The sequence below is a fragment of the Octopus bimaculoides genome, chromosome 5 (genome assembly GCF_001194135.2).
Source record: "Octopus bimaculoides isolate UCB-OBI-ISO-001 chromosome 5, ASM119413v2, whole genome shotgun sequence".
NCBI classification, from domain to species: Eukaryota; Metazoa; Mollusca; class Cephalopoda; order Octopoda; family Octopodidae; genus Octopus; species Octopus bimaculoides.
The window spans coordinates 43,203,996-43,227,285 of record NC_068985.1 but is presented as its reverse complement, the minus strand read 5'-3'; the positions used below and the strand labels follow the sequence as shown (position 1 = coordinate 43,227,285).

General features: G+C 31.9%; 1 protein-coding gene across 1 annotated transcript in view; it reads right to left on the bottom strand.

Moving 5' to 3' along the window:
* The window catches only part of LOC106876495 (ubiquitin carboxyl-terminal hydrolase 7), a gene marked incomplete at its 5' end in the record, with an annotated part of 29,678 nt that extends 8,011 nt beyond the window's left edge, over positions 1–21,667 (bottom strand). The window contains 23 exons of the mRNA XM_014925057.2: positions 413–516; positions 668–745; positions 3,296–3,404; positions 4,550–4,717; positions 4,838–4,986; positions 6,213–6,280; positions 6,385–6,477; positions 6,678–6,777; positions 6,972–7,073; positions 7,376–7,439; positions 9,762–9,893; positions 12,284–12,353; positions 12,949–13,093; positions 13,308–13,461; positions 14,534–14,643; positions 16,545–16,627; positions 17,277–17,367; positions 18,062–18,142; positions 19,057–19,111; positions 19,227–19,357; positions 19,601–19,709; positions 20,761–20,849; positions 21,557–21,667. Of these exons, the coding sequence (XP_014780543.2) occupies positions 413–516; positions 668–745; positions 3,296–3,404; positions 4,550–4,717; positions 4,838–4,986; positions 6,213–6,280; positions 6,385–6,477; positions 6,678–6,777; positions 6,972–7,073; positions 7,376–7,439; positions 9,762–9,893; positions 12,284–12,353; positions 12,949–13,093; positions 13,308–13,461; positions 14,534–14,643; positions 16,545–16,627; positions 17,277–17,367; positions 18,062–18,142; positions 19,057–19,111; positions 19,227–19,357; positions 19,601–19,709; positions 20,761–20,849; positions 21,557–21,667 (2,396 nt within the window). The remainder of the gene's footprint in view (positions 1–412; positions 517–667; positions 746–3,295; positions 3,405–4,549; positions 4,718–4,837; positions 4,987–6,212; positions 6,281–6,384; positions 6,478–6,677; positions 6,778–6,971; positions 7,074–7,375; positions 7,440–9,761; positions 9,894–12,283; positions 12,354–12,948; positions 13,094–13,307; positions 13,462–14,533; positions 14,644–16,544; positions 16,628–17,276; positions 17,368–18,061; positions 18,143–19,056; positions 19,112–19,226; positions 19,358–19,600; positions 19,710–20,760; positions 20,850–21,556) is intronic.
* Positions 21,668–23,290: the final 1,623 nt, after the last annotated feature.

Here is a 23,290-nt window from a genome sequence, read left to right as displayed (position 1 = left end):
ATATATATATATATATATATATATATATATATACTCACACACACAGGTGTGTATGATTGTGTAAAAAAGAATATATTACTCAAAGAAATTTCAACTTTGATTTTCACATTTTGTGTGTGTGCGTGTATGTGTGTTTGTGTCCTCCCACCATTGCTTGACAGCCGATATTGGTGTGTTTACACCCCTGTAACTTAGCAGTTCGGCAAAAGAGACCGATAGAATAGGTACCAGGCTCAGGAAAAATAAGTCCCGGGATCAATTTCAACGACTAAAAGTCGGTGCTCCAACATGGCCGCAGTCAGATGTTGAAATATTAGCTAAACTAATATCACTTGTGTTATCAATGAAATAAAGCTAAAAATGGTAAAACAAAATCATATTCTATTAAAAGAGAACATTTTTTTTTATTTACCGTAATCGTTTTGATCCATCTTCTGAGTATTCAACTTGTTTTTTAGCTTCTTCTAATAAATCAGACACTCTACCATTTTTATTGGGATATAGTACAAGTTCTTTCTACAAATAAATATCAGTAACAAATTGACAGTGAGAAAAAGGAGAACACTGAATAAAGTGAATGAAGATCACTGATAAGTCAAAAATGTAAATTGACAAGATTTGTAATATAGAAACTAGGAAGAATAGAAGCAAATGCAGATTGTTTTACCTCTTCTTTCAATTTATTATTCATCCATATACATTTTATTTGCCTCTTATTTTCCAATTCATTGATTCGTATACTAAGCTGAAAAGATATGAAAAGCAAATGTTTTCTTGAGACTAATGAAACATCACATCTCTTAAAAATGGTCAAAATAGTTATAATTACAATAATTTAACAAGTATAAGAAAAATGGGTAATAAAAGAATATTGGTTAAATTGTAGCCTCTACTCAACACTTCTATAACTCCAGTAGTCTCAAAATGTTTAAAACAGGGAAGCGACTGAAGGTGGTTGATGTGTAGCTGACATTGCCATAATAGTTCATCCAACAGTGCTAGATAAATTTTGCTTCTTTATTTCTGTGACGGCAGAAAAATGGCACATAAAAGAAATTGGTGATTTTGCGCTTTTACTTTATCATAAAAAAAAAAAAAAAATGGAGAAATGATGCTCCCCAACCACCCATCAGGATACCTATTTCTAGTACCTGCCAGTTAGTAATGAATTCCCTGATGGTAAACTGTATAGTGACTGGTTGGTCCAAGGTATCATATTTGATGGTCCCCCATGTTGTGAAATGCAACAAAAATCTCTTGAATATGTGTTTGCTTAGCCAAGCCAAACAATCTGATTCCCTACTTAAATAAGGAACAAAGTCACAAATCATATTCAATAATGCAAGAAAATCCTGCATACATATTTTCTGAACAGATGTGTTTAAAAATTAATTTAGTGCTAGGAATCTTGGCATACTTCTTGCCATTATTCCACAAAACACCTTACTCTCTACATTGAGGCAGGCCAAATGATCAACTGATGATGCTCTATCCTAAGGCAACTGCAGGATTTCTGCCAAACAGCAGTCCCGTATTGCAATTTCATTTTACACTCACTGCAATAAATTTACCAACACTCTAAAGTGTTTATATATCTTGTAGGATATGACACTGTCTTGGATCTTGATGTATTTAAACTGTGAGATCTGTAATAACTTACTAGATCTCAGGAGTCAGGCAGAAGCAATTCATGAGTTACTGAAGTGTTTAGAAGACATCTTGAACATACTACTGGACACTATGTAAAGTTCCAGGGATATGCCTTATGTGCCAGAATTTTTTTAATCAAGCTAAATTTTTACAGACCTAAAACAGCTGAGAGCAAAAGATTTGAGACTTCAGTTTTCTTGTATCTCTCTAAGGAGCATTTTCCACTTTTGAATTACTAGCATTTTCCCCTTCTACCTCATCCAAAAACAAATTGGGTGATTTTTTTCACCTGTGTAGAGGCTGCATCAAGCCTTTTCTTCAGCATCCCCCCACCCATAACTGGCGTTTCTTCATTAGGTGCTAATTTTCTTGTTTCTTCTTGGGGTTGTTCACAGATTTACCAAACCAGACTTGGCACATTTCATGGAAAATTAAGGTAAATGTCCTTACTTGCCTTGATGTTGGTCAGAGCTCCTTACCAGGAGTTGAACCAAGCATATGTATTGTTGGCTTTGAATTATGCCATTTTTATTTTGATAGTTTGATAGTAATAGAGCCTGGTTAAATGTGTAGACAACTCACAAAGTTCTTCCTGCTCCCAGCTCCTGTCAATCATGTTATTGGTTGTCACCAACTCACATTGCTAACATCACAGATGGAGCTTTAAGTTCCTTTCCTCGTTTCCCAAAACTCTCCCATAACAAGCTATATGTGATGTATCATTGCATAGGTTATCAAAAGGTAGGCTCCCTCTCTGAAAGGGTATTCTTAGGTAGAACTTTCACAAAGGTTACATAAAAACCTTAACCCAATTGCTCTCCTGCACCGTACCTACTTTTTAGAATAAACGCCATTGACTGAGTCATCCAAACTTACTTTAGAAGTACTATGCCAAGACAGTTTTTAATGATACATATAAATTAATTGTAGAATATATACATATCAAATAAATAAAAATAAATTTTTCTTTGTCAATGGTGACAGGAGGGGCAGCTAGCTGTAGAAATCTGTCTCAACAAATCACACTCATGCAAGCATGGAAAAGCGGATGTTAAAATGATGAGGATAATTTTCTATGTTACAAGTAATTATTAATCTACTACTATTATCTCAAATTCTGACAGAAATGGTTGTGCGACTAAATTTATTTTGCAACCACATGGTTCTGGTTTAATCTTACTGTATGTCATATTATGCAAATGTTTTCTTACAAGCCTTGGATAAACAAATGCCTTGTCAGTGAAAATACATGGAAGCATAGTGCATGTGTGTATGCATACACACTTGCTGGTGTGACATGGCACAAAGTAGTAAACAAAAACATTTATGTTCACCTTGCTTGTGTCCCTTTACATGCTAATTGACTCTTTTTTTACAAGTCAATATAAATACCAAATAAAAGCATTAGCATCAATACAAGTGAATATCCACTGAAGACAGTGCCCCATCTAGACCTATCTAATGACTGAAACTAGCAGAAGAATAAAAGACTAACAAAAGTTACTTTAAAAAGATCATATTTAAGAGACAAACATTAAAAGTTTAAAATTATATATTTATTTAAGAAAACAAAACACTTCAATTTTAATTGCAAAAATACAACACTACATATATACTGAATGAAGGATATTTTCAAAATTATTACCTGTTGATAATATAATTTTTTGGGTTGTCTGGGTTTAATATAGAACAATAGCTCTTTTAAAGTTCCATCAAATGTACATCGAATAGGATTCCCTGGTCCATCTCTGTAACTAAACAGTTAGAAACAAACAGCTCAATATAAAATAAATATCTTAAACTAGCAATTTTACCTGGAGAACTGAACTCAAAACAAATGAAACTTTAAATAACCAGGATGCAACACCATTCACTGTAGGAATTAAATATTTACATGAATGATATCATTTTAGAAGAATTTAATTTTATATAAAATGTCAAAAGTTCAGTAATGTAATTTTGTTTCCTTAGATTGCTGAAAGTCACAACCCAATTTTTTTTTATTCATTGAGTATGTATTTCAACACACAACTTAGATACCTGCCTGCATGAACATATCTTTTAACAGATGTCATCTCAATCTCATCTCTCTTCATAGTAGCGCAATTCCTACATTCACCCTACACAATCTTAAAACTTACTAGTGATGTTAGGCCTCACTAACTCTGTTGGTTTATCATAGCATCCACACATATATTTTGATCAAGTAATCATAGTAATCCACAATAAGAACTCAGTAGAACAGAGTAAGGATATTTGGTGTTTATTTCTTCTTACAACATAACCAGATGTTACAACTCCTGTCTCCTCAGAGAACTTCAACAATGCTCCAGTGCTGCAATCCACATTAAGTATATTGCCCACATCTGAGATAGTGCTGCTATTACTATCCACATACAAACAACCACAATCGAACATAAAAACAAAGAACACCCAGTTAATTAGTAAACAACCAGTCTTGAAATTATCACCTGCCTACATTCTAAAAAAAAAAGCATCAATTTATAGAAATTCAACATCAAATTCATCAAAAGATACAAAGCACTCTCCTATTCAATGACTATATATATATCCATCCAATACAATAATTCCATAAAGGCCTTCAGATTCTTGAAGGCATTTAATAGCAGTCAAACTTAGATATTAATTGAACAGACTTTCTGAATATATCCAATATATTTTTATAATGTATTTAATAATGGGGAAATAGTGCTACAGTTAATTTACACCAAGCCCTACTATACTAAATCTGTTTTTTGTTGGAAAAAAAAAAAATATCACACACTATTTAATGTTAAGACTAACTTGTTGATTTCATCTGTTTTCTAAAAGATAGACGTCCAATTGAATAAGCTCTGAGAAGTTGTCCATGATATCAATGAGATAACAGTTTACTCACCCTTGGGTCTTAAAGAACTGGAGCAAATACGGATCAGTACATAAATGAGCAGCTACAGCATTTGCCATCTGATCATAATTCATACGTAGAGATAATTCCAGAGTGAAGCCTGGATCATTTGGAATTGTTTTATCACAGAAGTTTACTTCTACTCGGTAAAAGAGGTCCCTACATAAAAGCGAAAAATTATTATATGTAATTTTAAATAAAGTTTTGTCAAATATCTGAAAAAACAGAGTGGAAAGATACTGCTCAAATCACAAATCCTTTAAGGCTTAGAAAGCCTACCTGAAATAGTCTTTGGCTGTAGCTAATTCATAATTTTCAAGATCTGGTTCATCCCGTTGAAAGACAAAAATATCACCATCCATTATTTCTTCCATCTTCTCAAAGTACTGATCAACATCAATCCTTTCAAGAAGATTAGGTTTCACTTCCTGCAAGGTAAATACAACCAATATTTTATGTTAAATGGAACCAAGACAGCAAAAAACAACATAAGATACATTATAGAACAAATGTGTTTTACACTAGAAACATTTTAAATAATTCACAAGAATCCTTAGTCATCTGACTTAAAATAGGAAATAAATTTAATTGACCTTCACCAACAAAATACACTAATTTTGAACAACTTTTGGTAATGAAGAGCTTAGAAAACTTAGAAAATGTTCCAAATTAAATTTATATTTCAACAATTTAAATCATAAAGCAAGGTAATATTTCCTCATGGTCAGACATTGTTTTCAGAGAATATTAGATTTGACATTGCTTGTATGAAAGTGACACTCATGCAATGTCAAAACGAGGAAACGTAAACATACACAACACGAAAATAGGCTTCTTTCCATTTCCATCAATTAAGATTTCAGTCAGTTCAGGGTTATAGTAGAAGACACTTGCCTAAAGTGCTATGCAGCAGGGCTGAACCCAAAACTATGTGGTTGAACAGTAAACCTTAATTAAACACACATCCATGCCTGTGTCTGCATTGCTAGAAATGAAATTATTTCACTTGATAAACAAACCATTGTAGTACTGATTAAAAACAAACTATTTTCTTTAACATTAGAAATTGTGGGACAGTGAACCAAACTACGCCAAAATTATCACTAAATTGTAGTTTTTTTGTATTTTTTAAAACTGAATTGCTGCTCAAATTTCATTTTACAGCTCGTAAAACCACCTATGTAATGCTTGTTCATTTGGGGCTCTGCCTCGTCAACCTTCTCTCCCCATCCACATTTCATCCCCTAACACCCCAAAAGCACTGGTGCTATGTAAAAAGCAGCCAGTACACTCTGTAAAGTGGCTGGCATTAGGAAAGGCATCCAGCTGTAGAAACCAAGTTAAAACAGACTATGGAATGTGGTGCAGCTCTTGTCAAACTGTCCAACCCATGCCAGCATGAAAAATGGACATTAAATGATGAATCCTCAAGGTTCCAAAAACATTTGGCATCCATTTTGGTAAACAATATTACTCTCTAGCACATATATCTATCACTTAATCCAATCAGTACTCTGAACAAGAATTCAACAACTCTTTTCTCAAATCTTGTAATAAAATAGCTATTTCAAAACAATATATTATGTAATAATAAAGACAAAATACGAGTAATCACTGTAGAAAAGAAAGATTTAAGGAACTGATCTAATCATACCTCATAAAGAATCAATGGTGTATTTGGGGGGAAACCAGCCTTTCTGCACAGTTCAGGCAAGATTTCAGCTAAAGAAAATGAAAAAAGACAATATATTTGTGTGAGTACGAGTGTGTTACAAAATATGTATCTATTGATAAATGTGACAAAGAGTTTAAAGAGGCTAACTTACCGACTCTAGTTGAAATTGGTACATATAAATGTCCACAATAAGATATGCTTTTGGATCGAGGATCATAGAGTTTCAGAAAGATAAGAACATCAGCTAGAATTAAAAATGGTATGTTAAAAGCATTAATGATATAAACTAAGAAAAACACTCAGAAATAAACAATCAAACTATAATAATACAATCAAGTTTAATTGTCATTAACAGCTAATTGCATCTGAAATTGTCAACATTTATACAACTAAGAATACTATGCTATAACTATTATAGTTTAAAATGGTAATGGCATTCCTCACATTTTTTATCAAATGGAGGCAAACTTGAGCTCGTGCTTTCTGGAGTGAGTGTCTCAACAAATACTGTCCAGGGATTTTCGCTTTCAGCTAATTCTTGTACCTATAATAAATAGAACAGAATTACAGAGCTATGTGAATATACCGTTTTAAATATTTAATGAAATAAATTTCACCACTACTAGTTAAATATTCACAGAAAAATCAGCATTTTTATGACAAATTAAAACAAAGATTGGCTAGCCTTAGTTACATGGTTGAAACTGAGTCACTTAAATGTCCAACAAATATACTAACTGTTTTATTGATATCTCCTTCCAAATCTAGTATTGTAGGTCTGAATGTTTGATTTTCTCTACATTGGAATGGCCATGGTCGAATTTTTTCAATGGGATATTTCTACAACAGAACAGTACAATTAATATAAAACATGGCAAATTACAAAAAGCAATAATATAATTTCTAATTTGAAACATTGAAGTAAGATTTTAAAGTTTTGTAGTTAACCTTCTAAACATTACTTGAAAAGTTAAAGACTTATCTCAGAAATTAACTGAGAAATCTTGATATTTAAAAGTACATCAATTTAAATTCTAAATGCGAAGCAGTCATATCAGGTTTAGATGGTAGGAGGAGGGGCAGCAGAAAACCACTGCAGTTTATGAATCCAAATATTTTTACTGTAAATACTTGCTACTTACTAAATTTTCTGATAACATTTCCATGAATTCCATTAGTGTAGCTGTTTTTTTAACTTTAAAGACTCTATAAAGGAAGCATAAAGGAGAGTTTAGACTTTAAAAAAATAAAAGCCTTAATCTTAGAATATATTTCATTCAGTAACTTATATTACAAAACCTTGATTTCTTATTTATTTTATGAGTTCAATGTCAAAAATATTTTAGATGATTATAAATTTAGTAATTTTTGATTAAAGACTATAAGTTATTCCTTGATAGCCGTTTCAATAAAGTAGGAGTGAATGAAGTTTGTTAAAAGTTCTTTTTAGTCAATTCCAAATATTTTCCTTTTTTTAACCAACTTCAACTTGCTATTTCTAGTAGACTTGAGATCATTAAGAGGCCTGTTTGTTGTTTAGGCTCTAAAATTAAGTGGTTTAAAAGTACAGGATATCAAGTAGTTTGAAGGGAGATAACGTTTGAAAGCGAGTGGCGATTTCAGACAACTCCTGACAGAAGAATAAACTAAGAAAGATTTCTAACGGACAATAAAATCACAGTTAACCAATTAAATTGAGTCATGTACTTAATTAACACAGCACGTTATATATACTAGCAGAAAGACAGCCCAGATCTAATTCTTTCTTTGTATTATAGTGCTCACTTGCTTAATAAATATTCCTTTCATTATCAGTAGTCCAACAACAGAGGGAGTAGTTTGTCAAGTTTTACCTCCCCCTCAAAGCAACATAGAGATTTCAATTCAGCAGCCCATCTGTAAGTTTTGCAGTGTGAGAGAGAGAGAGAAAGAGAGAGATCATTGCAAACAATGAAAAAATCGTACAAATAGAAGGGCATTACTACAGATGTATATCCCCTGAATTTGTTGCCTCATAACACCCAGAAAAATGGATACTTTTTATTTTCTACACATATCGCATAGATGTTGTGACTTCAAATTCACATGATCTGACTTTTCCTCTCATAACTTTCAGGAAGATGGGTATCTTGTAATGAAAATTTATACGAATCCCTTTCAAACGGCATAGATTACGATTATAAAGAAATTTGTGGGGAAAATTTGGGGGGGGGGGGGATTCCCCCCTAATTTTTTTAAAACCACAGCCTTTGAAATGATGGAGTTGGGGGCATCTTTGTACAAAAATTAAAAACTCGTTTTTTTTTTTGTACTCCACTCCCTCATCATTCCACTCTGGACCTATTTTGGCCGATTCTTTTTTTGCACTTCAAAACCATAGGAAGAGCATTTTCGGTGAAAGAATAAATATTTTCAGAGGGAAAAGTGAGTGCTATAAGGGCGATTTGGCTGTTGTTCCTAGCACATCAAAAAAAAAAAACAATCTTCATCACTCCTGCATGTCTTGATGTTTTTCAATATTCCCCCCCCCCCCATAAATACATTTATATGCTATGAAAAAGAAAATTTGAGAAATTATGAATGTTTTTGTAACCCCACTCCCTGCCTCCAATTAATTGTTTCTGTTTAGAAATTAAAATATTGGACAGCTTGAGAAAGTCATTGCTGGCATTTATTCACAGTAATTTAAAAAAAATTACGGAGATGTACTTGCATAGCAAGTGACTTGAATTGAGATCGTGTGCTGAAGCAAAAGCAATTGCAGTGTGGAAGCTGTTTGTAAGCCAGTCAAGAACACACAAAAACCATTAGTTTCATGGCACTACTTAAATTCAGAGGTCCTGATGCATCTGCATGATATGAAGAGGAGGGTTAGTTTTAGGGTGTCGTTACACGTCCACACAGCATACATTTAAAATCTTTTGTATGTAACACCTGTATTTAAGTCATATTAGTTTCACTTGAACATATAAGGTGCAAGCTTCGAGTACTTGTTGGTAACTTCTTTTTTTTCTTGTCTTCTAATAATAATTACCTGACTTTCTAGGCTTTTCTCACAGCTATCCCGCATTCAAAAAATTTTCATTTAATAAATAATGTTTTTACATTAATAGAATAAACTGTCGGTTTTGCAAATGAAAATGGTATACTCCGCAGTGAATGCAATGAATATTTAAATTTGTGAGAAATTGGAGTTAAAAAAATTCAATAAACTTGAGAAATCGAAATTATAGGAAATTTCTTAGAACATGAATTTATAAAAATATTTCCAGACAGTCAACTCTTTAACAATTGCTTTCTTTTAGCACTTTTAGTAATTATTACATACCTAATTAATAAGCAGCTTTCTCCATTATAATGTGTGTGTGTGTGTGTGTGTGTGTGTGTGTATATATATGAAAAGCAAAAAAGCTAGTTCTAAAAGTGAAGTGGCTACAAACATTACTTTATATATATTATCATTGTTTAACATCCGCCTTCCATGCTAGCATGAAGCATATCTATATTGTAAAGTAATAGGTCTCTTACCTGAAGTTGGTTTTCTCTGGATCAAATAGATCATTGCCCTGATGACCACAGAAGTGGTCAGCAGTAACCACTTGTACATTCATGTAAAGATGAGCTTCAGTTCTTTCTTTCCTTTTCTGAGCTTCCACCCGCCTATTTAAAATAAGGGAAATGAAACATATAAAACGCATTCTCTGATATTAGAATGTGTTTAAAACAACTAATTCAGCTGTAGTTTTTGTTGAAAATATACATGTGTACATTGCAGTATTTAAAGTATGTCATTCACTGTCAGACATTGGTGCACAGAGATATGAAGATATAATTATTGGTTTCAAATATGTATTTGAGCCAATTAACATCGATAAACTTTTGTACTAAATGGTTATCTTATTCACTACAAATAAGAGACCATTATAACATGCAAATATTATTTTAATATTATTATCACTGTCAATCCAATAGCGAATACAACAGTAATATAAACATCGATAATTTTAGATTAAAAATAATCCAAAAATGTAATACATGAGTATGATGATAACTTCACATATTTTATGAATATGTCCCCACCCAGTCACAGTGATTTTTCATATTGGTATTGAGTGGATGATTCTGAAAATCACAATGTATAACTAGTTTATTACCAACCCAACCACCACTAGTGTGCAATATTTAAAGCATCCAGGATTACTCATCATAGTAGTATCATTCTAAAGTGCCTGGAACAACTTGCATTCATCTATTCATATTTAAACTAAAATATTGTTGTATTAGGGATAAAATGTACTGTTCGACATTTATAGATGTAAATTTTGTGCTTTTTGAAATTCTGTTTATATTCCATAACTATCTAAAATTTTCTTAAAAGAATCATATTAGGTTAAATCATGTGCCCTCATTTTAAAATGAGTACATTGCATTGCTGCGTGGCATAAGAGGAATGAAAAGGGTTAGCAACAGGAGGGGCATATAACTATAAAACAATACCTGTCCAACATATACTAGTTTGGAAAAGCAAACATAAAACAATGACTTGGGCAGATTTAGAAATAGTGACGTGGGACTTGATTTTGAATGCAGTAAATGAAGATGTATCAAGCATAGCATGTAGTGATCATTTCAAGAAAGGTGAATGGAGTGAACACTTAAAATATATCTTCCAAAATGTTCAGAGGAAACTAGACCCATTCAGTCAAACCCAATGACTTTACTTCTGTTTATTCTAATTCAGGTACTCCATACATTAACAGTGGAGACATAGCACTTTGCAACATACGACAAACATTAAACTATGTAATACATTTCAGATTTTACCTGTACTTTTACTTGTAATTAGAATAGTTTTATTATCTATTTTGCAAAGATTCCAAAAAATTTAAAACTTTATATCAGTTTATTAGTATGATAAATATGAAAACAAATTCACCAATAAAAATATATATTTCAAATGATTGCCATCGCTTGAAAAAATTGTTAAAACAGCATTTGAAAATTTTGACTAAAGTAAATCATGAAATAAACATTTCCTCTAATTTAATTGCTTACATTAACATAGAGAAAATAGAAATAATATAATTAGCTGGCAGTAGGTTGCCCACAAATTTCTCTGAAGTGACATATGAAATTTAGTGGTTAGTCACATTATGTGACAATGCTTTTTTAATCTTCATATGATACCAAAAGCTGCTTGAGTTGCCATTAAAAGACTATTGCTTCCAATGTAGTTGGAGAATTGTTATCAAAATAATTATTAATGCTGTTCTTTAAAAAGTAGTCAAATACAATGAATCCAGTGCTCAATTAGCACATTATCAACCCTGAAAAGACGAACGGTAAAGTCAACCTTAATAGAATTTGAACCCAGAAAACTTAGTGGCATTTTGTAAAGATGGATAAAACGCCTCTAAGTGTTTTATCTGGCATGCTAACAATTCTGCCAGATTGCCACCTTGAAAGTAATAATAGAAACAGTTTCAGTAATATATCAAGTTGCAACAACTCATGTACAATTAAAATGTTAAATAAGGGACAATTGTGTGATTCCAGGTTCAATCTCACAATCTGGTACCTTGACCAAGTTATCTTCTACTGCAGCCTCAGGATGACCAATACCTTGCAAATGAAACATGGAAGCTCACAAATGCACAGAAACTCATCATCTATGTGCATGTATGTGTCTTCACTGGTGTAAAACTGTTGAGTTGCACATTTTTAAGTCAAAGCATGACTTAGCAGTTCAATAGGATAAGCACCAAACTTAACTATTAGAATCAATATAATTGATTGAGACCCATGAAGGTAGTGCCCCAGAATGGCTGCACATCAATGACTAAAACCAGTGGAAAAATACCAAGCTAGATATAGTTGTCAAAAGGCAATGTGTATTTCAAGAGCTAAAAATAAAAGTTACTGAGAAAAGATCAGGTTATCTTAAAAGTAAAGGGTTTGATAAAATTCGAAGTGAACTGGTGGTTTTACATTGTAAAAGAACCTGTAAAAAACTGACATACAACAAGTAAAAACAAATGTAAAATACATACCTTTCTTCTGCTAATCTGTTCTTTAAACCTTCTGGAATGTCTATCTCACTCACTGGTTGTAATACATCTTCTGTAAAAGAATATACATATATACTGTTGTAAAATTCTTCAGAAAAACAATACATTAACAACAGTTATTTATATGCAGTTGCAGTTGAGAGAGCTAATAAAAGCATGTCTTAATTACGATAATGATCAGTTTAAAGAATTCTATCTTGCAAATTAACACAATTTATGCTAAATGTAAATAGATGAGCAGCAGAGCAGAAAACAAGATCCCAATGTACAATATCTAAGACTCAATGACATTAATGATCTTGTAGAATGCAGAAATGTTCCCATCATACAAATATGCTGAGGCAACCTTCTAAAATCCTGTTTCAGTTAGCAGAATAAACAGTGAGTTAATTACTGTTAACGTTTATGTGAAGTTCATGGTTAAGCCATTAAAAATTCTTTGCACATTGAGCAAAATTTATTAATTTTTCCAATATGGCCATTTTAAAATGGCAGTTATATTTTCCAAAATATCAGTAGCAAGGGAGCATTGAATTTTTAGATAAATTTATTTAGAAAATATTTCTGGCTAGTTTTGTTTGTATAAAAAAAAAGTTCAAGTAAAACAATACCATGAAAACAGTAAAGATAATGTTCAAAATACAGACCCATTAAACTTTCTCTGATATACACCAACATATATGCATTTGTACAATGTCTGACAGTCATGTCATCATCCTGACCACCAAAATTATGATCAATAGCTTCAAGTTTTGTACATTTTGACACAACATCATCATCAAATTTGCACCACTGCAAGTAGAAAAAATCAACATTGCATTGAACTATATTACTATAAATCATTTCAGAAAATAACTATAAAAAAAGGATGTTTACATAATGTGTAAATGTGTTTCCATTCAGTAGAAGAAGGGACACTATATATATATATATATATATATATATAAAAAAATTTAAAAACCGTTTTAAGAAAATGTTTTACTGGAAAAGAAACAAGTGAAATTACCTTTCCATCACCTTTTGGATTTACATACACCACATAATGACCACCGTGATTGTCACCACTATGTACAAGAACTGCATGTAAAACATAATTGGCTGGGGTCTTTTCCTTTTTCTGCAGAAATGTGTCTAAGTTTAATCGTTCTGGAAATTCAAACCTGTTAGAAAATGGAATTTGAATTGAACCATGTAATTGAATAAGACATCATTAGTGTTAGACATAGAATTGTATTTGTAGAAACTATGCTTAGAAAATAGAGAATTAAATTTCAGCTTTAGTTCAAATTTTACTGCTACTATGCAGTGATCAAACATTTTAAGAGAAGGACTCAGTCCCACTGTGCAGTATCATGTCTTCTACAATAGCCACCAGGCTGGTGAAAGCCATTTAAAGGGATTTGGTAAACAACCTCAGAGAAGTTTGTGATGTGTGTGTTTGTGTGCATGTATATATGTCTGTACCCTTGACTAAACAGCCTATGATGATTAAAAATGTTTCTAGTCTTACTTGAAGAACTTGACTTGAAATTGAGAAATATTTCCTTGCCTGGAAACAGGTGAGAGTTGACAGGAAGGATATCCAGCTGTAGAAATTCTGCCTCAAATTCTGTGTAACCCATGCAAGCATCGACAAGTGGGTGTTAAATGAGGATGATGATAATGATATTTTTGAGAAAAATAAAGACCACACTACCATTTTCTATCTTATGTGCTGATAGTCCATTATTTATGACTTACTTCTGTAACAGTTTGTAAAATCTTGGCATATTTGACAGCCAACTTTTACATCAGAGAAAAAATGCCTTTGTTGCAAAGAAAGTAAAAATACTTTATACATTTAGAAATGAGTAACTGTTAAAAAGAAAATATAGGCAATGAATGTCAGTCATTCAATCAACTGAATAATTGAATGAATAATGTAGATATTGGTTGATCACAGACATACGTAACATTAACGAAATCCTCAGGAACAATCAGTGACACAATGTGACAACAATGTGAAAAGGCCAGAACTTTGGATTACACAAACAATTCATCTTGATAAGCTTTTGCAATTTCTACCTACTGAATTTCATAGCTGATCCAAGCCTTGGATTGACTGTGAAATACAATCAAGACAGTTTTGCTTTTTCTTGTTTTACATTTGGAGCAAATCTCCATATTCCTCCATATGAAATCCAGTGTTCAATAATTGAAGAAACTTTAATGATAAATCTGAAAATAACTCACCTGTCATTAATCTTTATATTAGCATCAGCAACTGGATCATACATAAATCGCATCAACTGCAGATGTAACACAGGAGGGAAGTTCAAGAAAATTACACCTTTTTCAGCATCCTAAAAACAAAAAGAAAAGGAATATGATTTTTTTCATTCACACAATAAATTTAGCTAGCTACCATAACCATTATTTGTTCTCCTTTAACATTAACCATTTTCATGAAAGAAAGTGAGGGGGGGGAACCTCTCTTCAATTTCCTTTGGTACACATGACCAGTAGAATGTTTGATCCCGATATCGGTGCTATATTTACATGTTCCACTTAAACAAATTTTACAAATGGCCAGGAACCTCGTTATGTTTTATGATACAAAACTTTTCGACAATTTGTGCCTTTGTACTTTTCTTACAAAAGATTGAAATATGAAAGTTCAAGTGGATAAGAAAAGCCAAATCTGAGAACATACATGCTACCCCATACAAGTGTAGAATATGTAGCAATAATGATGTAAACATGAACAGGGTACAACTAGACTTCATATGGCCACCTAAAATGATAGATCTTACTATCAGTGGATCACTTTTGGTGAACTTGTATCCATATCAGTCAAGACCACACTTTAAAGACTGGCTTTTCCAGTCCATTAACAACTACTTATTAACAGCTAATTTTGGTTCACTTACAGCTACTAACTCTCCATAAAGCTCAAGTATGGCTCAAAAGGAGATGGTGATGCTGCTCCTATACACATACAAAGACATCTTAGAATGCATTCCTAAAAGTATCACCTGACTGATTGGCATAAAGTCACTCACAGACATTCCCCAACCTTTAGTCCTATCAGATGAATTGTTCGTGTAATCCAAAGTTCTGGCCTTTTCACATTGTGTCACTGTTTCTGAGGATTTCTTTAATGTTACATATGTCTGTGATCAACCACTATCTACATTATTTCATTCAATTATTAGTTTAATCAACTGAATGATTGACATTCATTGCCTATATTTTGTTTTTAACAGTTACTCTAGTCACAGACATTCCCCAACTTCTAGTTCTCTTTGCTTCTTCCACTATAATAGCCTACCTGATTGGTCTCATACCATCCTCAAGCACACTTGACTCGCTTGACTCTCTCTTTTTTTCCCTCCATCACCTATGCTGCGTCCAACCTCCCAGGCCTTGTATTAACCACTATACCCAATCTTACCAGAACATCAGTCCTAGGGAATTCCCTCTTTGCACAATTTTTTTCTGCAGTGATTTACTAACAATTTTAAATGAAATGAATAATGACATCAATCTCACAAGTCTCAGAAAACCTGTGAAAGATATGGGCACTACCGTTTACTTTGAATAGAGTGAGAAAGAGATATTGCATGAAATGACCATTACAAATTGCATTGATGTAAATAGAACTTATTGAGTCAAAACAACAATTTTCTTACAAAAATCCAGTTCTTAGCTATCCTTAACACACTCCTGTTGCATCCAGTTCCAGGGTAACTAGATATTTTAGTATACTGCATCCTACTGTAGCAACCAACAAATTTTGGTTTCTACTCGAGTCATTGTTTCACAGAACCTGGATATTGCACTTCTTCCTCTGTCTAAACCAGTGGTTCTCAACTGGGGCCCATATGACCCTCGGGGTTCATATACACCAAAATTGTTAACATCCATATGTAATAAATTGATTCTACTTCAATATATAAAATATCTTTTTTTTAAATACAATTCCTTATAATATTTAATTATAAATATATAAGATTTTTTAAAAACATCAAATGGCTATGAAGATACACTTGAGTAAAATAAGAATCAAAAGGGATTTATGAGTGAAAACTGGTTGAGAACTACTAGTCTAAGCTACATCCTAACCCACCCTACAAACACTAGGCTAAGTGTGAAATTTTATCCAATAAAACAGGATATTTAATCAGTTAAGACAAATAGTTACCCCAAAACTCTCAGTTTCATAGACACAAGTACCAATATAAAAAAAAAAAGAGAAAATTACCTGTAGGCCATGTTCACCAGCATCATATTTATTGTCACCATCTAAAGTTTCAACTTTCACATAATCTTTAAAGGATTCCAATACTGTAAGAGTTAAATGATTTTGTTAAAAAGAAAATGTGAAAGACGAAGTTAGAAATTACATCATGGAAGAGTCATTTCAACCATTCAAAACACTAAGTCAAGTTTGAGACCTATCAGAACAGGTCATTAAAAAATTTCAAACAATTGCAGAACTGTATCAGTAAACCAGGTCGCAATTGTACAACAGAAACCGAAATGTAAATTTTAGCAACCCCACTACAACTGCTTCAGTTCCAAAATATGATCTTGGATCAAGTCATTTTCTAGACAAGTACAACTCAGAAATTGCAGAATTATACTGAATTTAATAAGAATGGTTAAGATTCTTGTTCAAGACTATTGTGTCTCACATTGAGCTTAGAAAAATTTACTTATACGTCATTTAAGAATCATGTTGTATTACAAAGAATGAGAGAAAAAAATCAGTAAATGTTTGGTTTGTTTGAAAAATTTTTCCACATTGTAAATAGAGCTCTAATAAAGATCACACTAAAATAACAAATTAGAACGTCAAGTATGACAAGGCAATGAAGAAACCAATAATATTAGTTTAAGAGCAGCACAAATTGTGGCACTTTTCTTTAACAAAAGTTTAATAACAATGATTTAGCCATGGATAAAACAAAACCAACAAATATGAAAGTCTTACCATTTTTCTTGCCCTTCACATTCAACTGAATATCGTAGAATGGTTCAGTCCGCTGTGAACCATAGTCAACATGTTTACATTTGATGTATGACTGAAAATGTAAAAATATTAAAATTATAAATCAAACTAACCAGCATGCATTAAGTTTAACACTTTTTCTTCCATATATCTGTTGAAATATACTGCTGTTTCAGTTACTTTTGAAAAATGAATCGTGAAAAATTTAGTAAAATAACTCGTTATTAAGGTGGTGTTCAGAGCAATTTAACATGCAATTTTGATAGAAGGTATAAATTTAAACTGCTTTAAAACAGGTTTGTTTCGAAATATAAGAATTGTCTGGAGAAAGGCAATTACTCAAACTATACTATGAAGCTGTTAATTGATCAACAGGTGAGAAGTGTATATTTTGTCTTCAAGGCCGTTCCTGGTAAGGATAATTTATTCTTCTTTTACATGTCAATAATTATCTTGTAGGTGGTAAAGGCACCACTGTTAACAAGTATTAAATGTAAATTACCTCCACTCCACTTTACAAAAAGATAGTGCCAGTTGTGTAATGCTGTAAAAGCTAGGCTACACTAACACTTCTGGGGGTCTTGCAGATTGTTAATTAAAAGAAAAAAAGAAAAACTGTTGTTTTCATGTGATTCAATCAACAATGTCCAGAATATTCACTAACCTGGCTATGATTGATTCACCTAAAGTCAATGTACATTGTTAAACTAGATGATAAGTTGAGACTAAATGGATAGAAAGAAAGAAAAAAAAACAAAAAAACTCACCAGCATTTTTCCCTCAAAAAGCTTTGGTATTGTACCTTCAACACATGTGCCCTTCATTTTGCTTTCCATATTATCTAAAAGCTGTGAAAATAAAAAGTGAAAATCCAAATGAATTAATGTACATAAAATTTTTACTACATGTGTGTATCAGAAAATTGTAGTTTTATAAAAAAAAAGAAAAATGGCAATTTCATTTCCAAGAATGCTAACATTATTCAAATATTAAAATTCATTTAAATTCCCTATCATTAGAAGCAACTAAATTGTTTCATTTTGTTCAAGAATGAGATAAAATATAGTTATTTCATGTTACACTTCTTAACTCCACCCCCAATCTAATTATTGTAATTAAAATCAAATTTTTCAATGATTTAAAAGACTAAAAACTGTTACTTTATTGAAACAAATATTCAATGACCAGCTTCATTTCCACATCAAATATTTCCCTATTCTGTTAATAAACGAAAAATTTTAATGTTTACAGCTTGTTAAGATATTTGTAATTTTAATTCTTTGGAAAGGACAAAATTGGAGAAACAATACATTAGTGAACTAAATACCTTAGACTTTCTATCTCTTAGGCTCAAATCACAGCATGGTTCACCTCACCTCTTTTTTCCCTCCTGGGATCAAGAGACAAATGTACCAATAATATAATGGAGCTAATTTAAGCTATACCCAATTTCATACAAATCTAGCAAAGCATCAAGTCAAAAGAAATCTATTTTCCAAATGGATCATTATTTCAAAAACAAAATTCTTCAGATGTTGCAGTAACAGAATTAATAATTCACAAAGGTTCACTAGGCAGAATATTTATAAACGAAATATAGCAGATACCCCCTTTATTCTTCTTTTTTTAAAAATATATGTTTAAGAGCCAACAACTAGACTAATATAATTCCATTAACTATTGGAAACATACACACAAAAAAAAAATGTATAAAATCATAGGCAAAAAAGAAACAAAAATTAATATAACTACATTAACTTACTACTCTGCATAACTCCTGTACATCGTGTTGCATAAAAGAATCCAAGGTTTCCCACCTAAAAAAAATGTAATGAGAAATATAGAAAACAAAATACATGAAATGGATTTTTTTAAATTACAAAATAGTTTAGATTACTATAAGATTATATTTCTAATGTAAAAATTTTTTACCCAAAAGATTTTGTCAACTTCTTAGTGCCAACTGGCTTGTCACTAAACTGGAGTTCATAAAATACCCGTTGCAGTGCCAAAGGAACACTTTTAGAGCTGTCATCGCTTTCTGTTGGCATCAAATACACAGCCTTAAGAAAGAAAGAAAAAAAAAAAAAAAAAAAAAAAAAAAAAAAAAAAAAAGAAATTTAAAAAAAATACCTGATTTACATTTTAATCAAATTTACTCAAAATTTAACAAAGAATTTATTGATTTTAACTTAGAGAGCCCCTAGAATATTTGGTAATTACAGCAAATTAATAGGATTTTAAACATTTAATACAGTACTATGGAATCGAAATGACAAGTTTTCAGAAAATGTAAACATTTTTACCTTTCTAAGTTCATTAGTGAAGAACAAAGTCTGGAGCAAGGAATTCATATAGCAAGTTGCACCTTGGTTCTTTAGCCCAACATAGCCTGTATGTTTCTTGGAATCCCAACTAAAAACAGCAGAACATTTCAGATTTTATTATAAAGAAAGATGTTCTTTCAGTTAAAAAAGAAAAAGACATAATATGCTAAAAGAAAATCCTTTCACTTGGGAAGGATGTTTGTTATTACGACAGTGAAAGAAGAAGAGCAAGCTTGGGAGTATAGCAGTTTTCAGAATATTAGAATCTAAGAGACATTATTTCTTAGGTATGTTAGTATGCAATTATTACCAAAAGATTTACACTGAACACTTTAGTTTAACACACATTGATTAAATACCATTTTAAAGAGCAGGGAAACAGTGTAGTTGTACTACACAATAACTAGTAGTCGTTAGAACACAAAAGTCATGGAAAACAACAGTATTACAACTTAATTGTTATTGTTGAATAATCTAATAAAATATTTTTTCATCACTTAAATTTAAGAATGTTAAGGTGATTGGCATTAGCAAGGGCATCCAGCTGTAAAATTCATGCCAAAACACAGTGAAATCTGGTGCAGTCCTCTGGCTTGTCAGCTCCTGTCAAGCTGTTCAACCTATGCCAGCATGGAAAACAGATGCTGATGAAGTTAGGTTAATCTATGTTTTACATTGTGAAAACTAAACTGAAGTATAAAAAATTGCTGCCTTTTTGCTACATATCAATTCTTTCATATATGTGAGGAAAAGTTTTTCCTATGGAAAACCAGCATCATCCAAGTCTTTCCTCTGAACGTCAACTCATGATGTCCAAAGGTAAGTTAAGGGCCAATACAGTTTGGCATTCACAATCATTGCAGACAATTCTGCCAGGATGAAACAAGCTGGAAAGATACAAGGTGTTCTTTATGGTGCTTGAACAACTCTGAAAATCCACTGCTCTAGATGTTTTCTTTTTAAATCAGTCCCAAAAGGATGAAAGACAAAATTCACTTCACCAGGATTTGAACTGACAAATGCACAGAGCCAGAGCAATTATGTCAAGACATTCTATCTAATACTGTAAAAACTGCCAATTTGTTGCCTTTTCACACACACACACAAAACCATATGAGAGGGAAGTAAAATGTAATTACCTGACACCATGAGGGGCATCTGCAACCATTTTGACTTCAATAATAACTTTATCATCTTGGACATACCCGCTTTCTGGTGCTAATAGTTCCTGGAAATAGATTAATACACAAGTTCTACAAAGATTGTGAATGAAATGCACTGACCATAGACTGAAACCCTAGAAGCTGTCCAACAATTTCAAAGTGAACAACAAATGACAATCTGGCATTAATTGCACATTAAGTCTATCAATGGAGCAAGACTTCAATCTCAACACTGTATCTAATTTAAGTTTTATCTCCATAGAAACCACCCAATAACAGAGAGAGAGAGGATTAAGACTAAATAACATAGCAAGATTAACCTAAGCAAAAACTGTCTAGATAATTTCCAATAAAAGTGCCAAATGAAAATTAACTATGTTGATATTAAATGTCCATTAAGTGGCTCTGATTAACATCTACAATTTCCCTAAATTAGCTGCAAATATAGCTACAATAAATCAATTATGCTATGACAGACCACAATATTATGAGTGGAGGATTACATATTTAGACTTGGTAATAAATAGAAAAGATATTTACAGCTTTTAGGCTGTTTTTGGTGATAAGATACAGAGATTTTTGTGATAAAAAAATGGCTGAAGAGAGTTATGGAGAGGGTTAAAAAAGGCCCGTTAACGATAGACAGTTAAACAAAAAGAGAAATTAATTATTAAGTGGTATAAATAATAAATTAGGCATTTATTTTGATGTATAACTTTACAATTAAGATTAATGAAGATTTGTTAATCTAGTGAAGATTCAAAATACTTACATTCCAAGATATAAAATGACTGAAACCCCAATCATTCTCTTTGGTATAGAAGAGATGCTGTATTTCTAAAAGAGAAAACAGTTTTAGTAAGAGGGAAATATAAAGTATTAATCACAAATCAAATTTTCGACAAGTTGCTCATTTTGATTAATTGCTTCTGATCACCTACTGCAGCTGCTGAGCTTTAACAGAGTTCCACAGCTATCATTATTTGTTAATCAGAAGCTTATAATCTTATTGTGATGCCCCAATGTTTTTAAGAATGAGTGTGATATACAGAATTACATAGTAGCTATCGGCTAAACTAAAGAACCACAGGAGACTGTTCAAAACTACTTCAACTATAAACAAAGAAAAATATTTGATATTAATACCAGTAGTAATGCAAGAATGATTTAGAAGGCTCAAAAAATATTTTAATATTACTCATTAGTACAATTACAGGCAAAAATCCTACTATTACATTTTTCCCTTTGGAAAATGGAAGAAGACATTGCAGGTGAGGTTGGTACAAAAATAATTGTGGTTTTCATTACTTTAAAACTTGATGCTTATATCATTTTGAAGTGCACATTTGAGTTATACTAATGATTTTGGTTTCACTGTTTATTCTTTTTCATTTTGTCAAGTCAAACTGAAGATGGACCCATTTTATTTTTATGATTTAAAAGCAACAGAAACAGCTTGCGATATCAACCAAGCATTTGGCCAGGGGACTGTCCATGAATGTGGTTCAACAGTGGTATAAAAAGTTTTCTGCAAGCGAGGAGAACCTTGAAGATGAGGAAAGCCATACCTGATTTTCTGCAATTAACCAATGGCCAAAGCAAAGCCACACCAAAGATCAAAAAATTCCAGAGGAACTAAACATTGACCATTCAACAGTTTGATATTTGCACCACACTGGAATGTCAAAATACCATGACAAATAGATACCTATGAGTTGAACAAATATATATTATTACAAAGTCCAATCCATTTTGTGACTGCATTGCAATATATGATGAGAAATGGATTGAATACAACTAATGCTATTCTGCACAGTGGTTAGATCAAGACATTTGTCAAACCCAAGAAGCAAAGCAAGAAGGTAATCATCACCAATGATCAGCAAGTGCAATCATTTGCTACATTTTGAATCCAGATAAAGCCATTACAGCAGAGAAATATTGCTAGAAAAATCCACAAAATGTACCAGGGACTGCAATGGTTATGCCCAATATTAGTCAATGGAAAATGAACAATTCTGCTTTATCGCAGTCTCTAACCATATCAGACAAATGATTCTGATGAAATTGAACAGACTGGCCTATGAAACTACTTCACCCAGCTTACTCTCCAGTCCTCTCTCTGACCAATTACCATTTTTCTAGCATCTTAACTTCCTGCAGGCCTTCAACAACCAAGCAGCAGTTCAAAAACACCAGCTTAGAACCCTAAAATTCTGAGAATGAAAAAAAACTTATTTTCATGAAAATAATTTGAGATATACTGATACTTAAAAACTAGTTTTTGCATCAACCTGATAATCCATAATAATTTAGGCATACACAAATAAACTAATCTCAAGTTAATATTTGTAAATATATGGTTTTTTTATAATATATTAATAACAGAAATTTATGTTTAAATTAACTACAAACACTTCAATAAATGATTAATTGATCCATTAAAATTATAAAATGCTTATCACAACCATTAAAAAAAAAAAAAAAAAAAAAAAAAAAAAAAAAA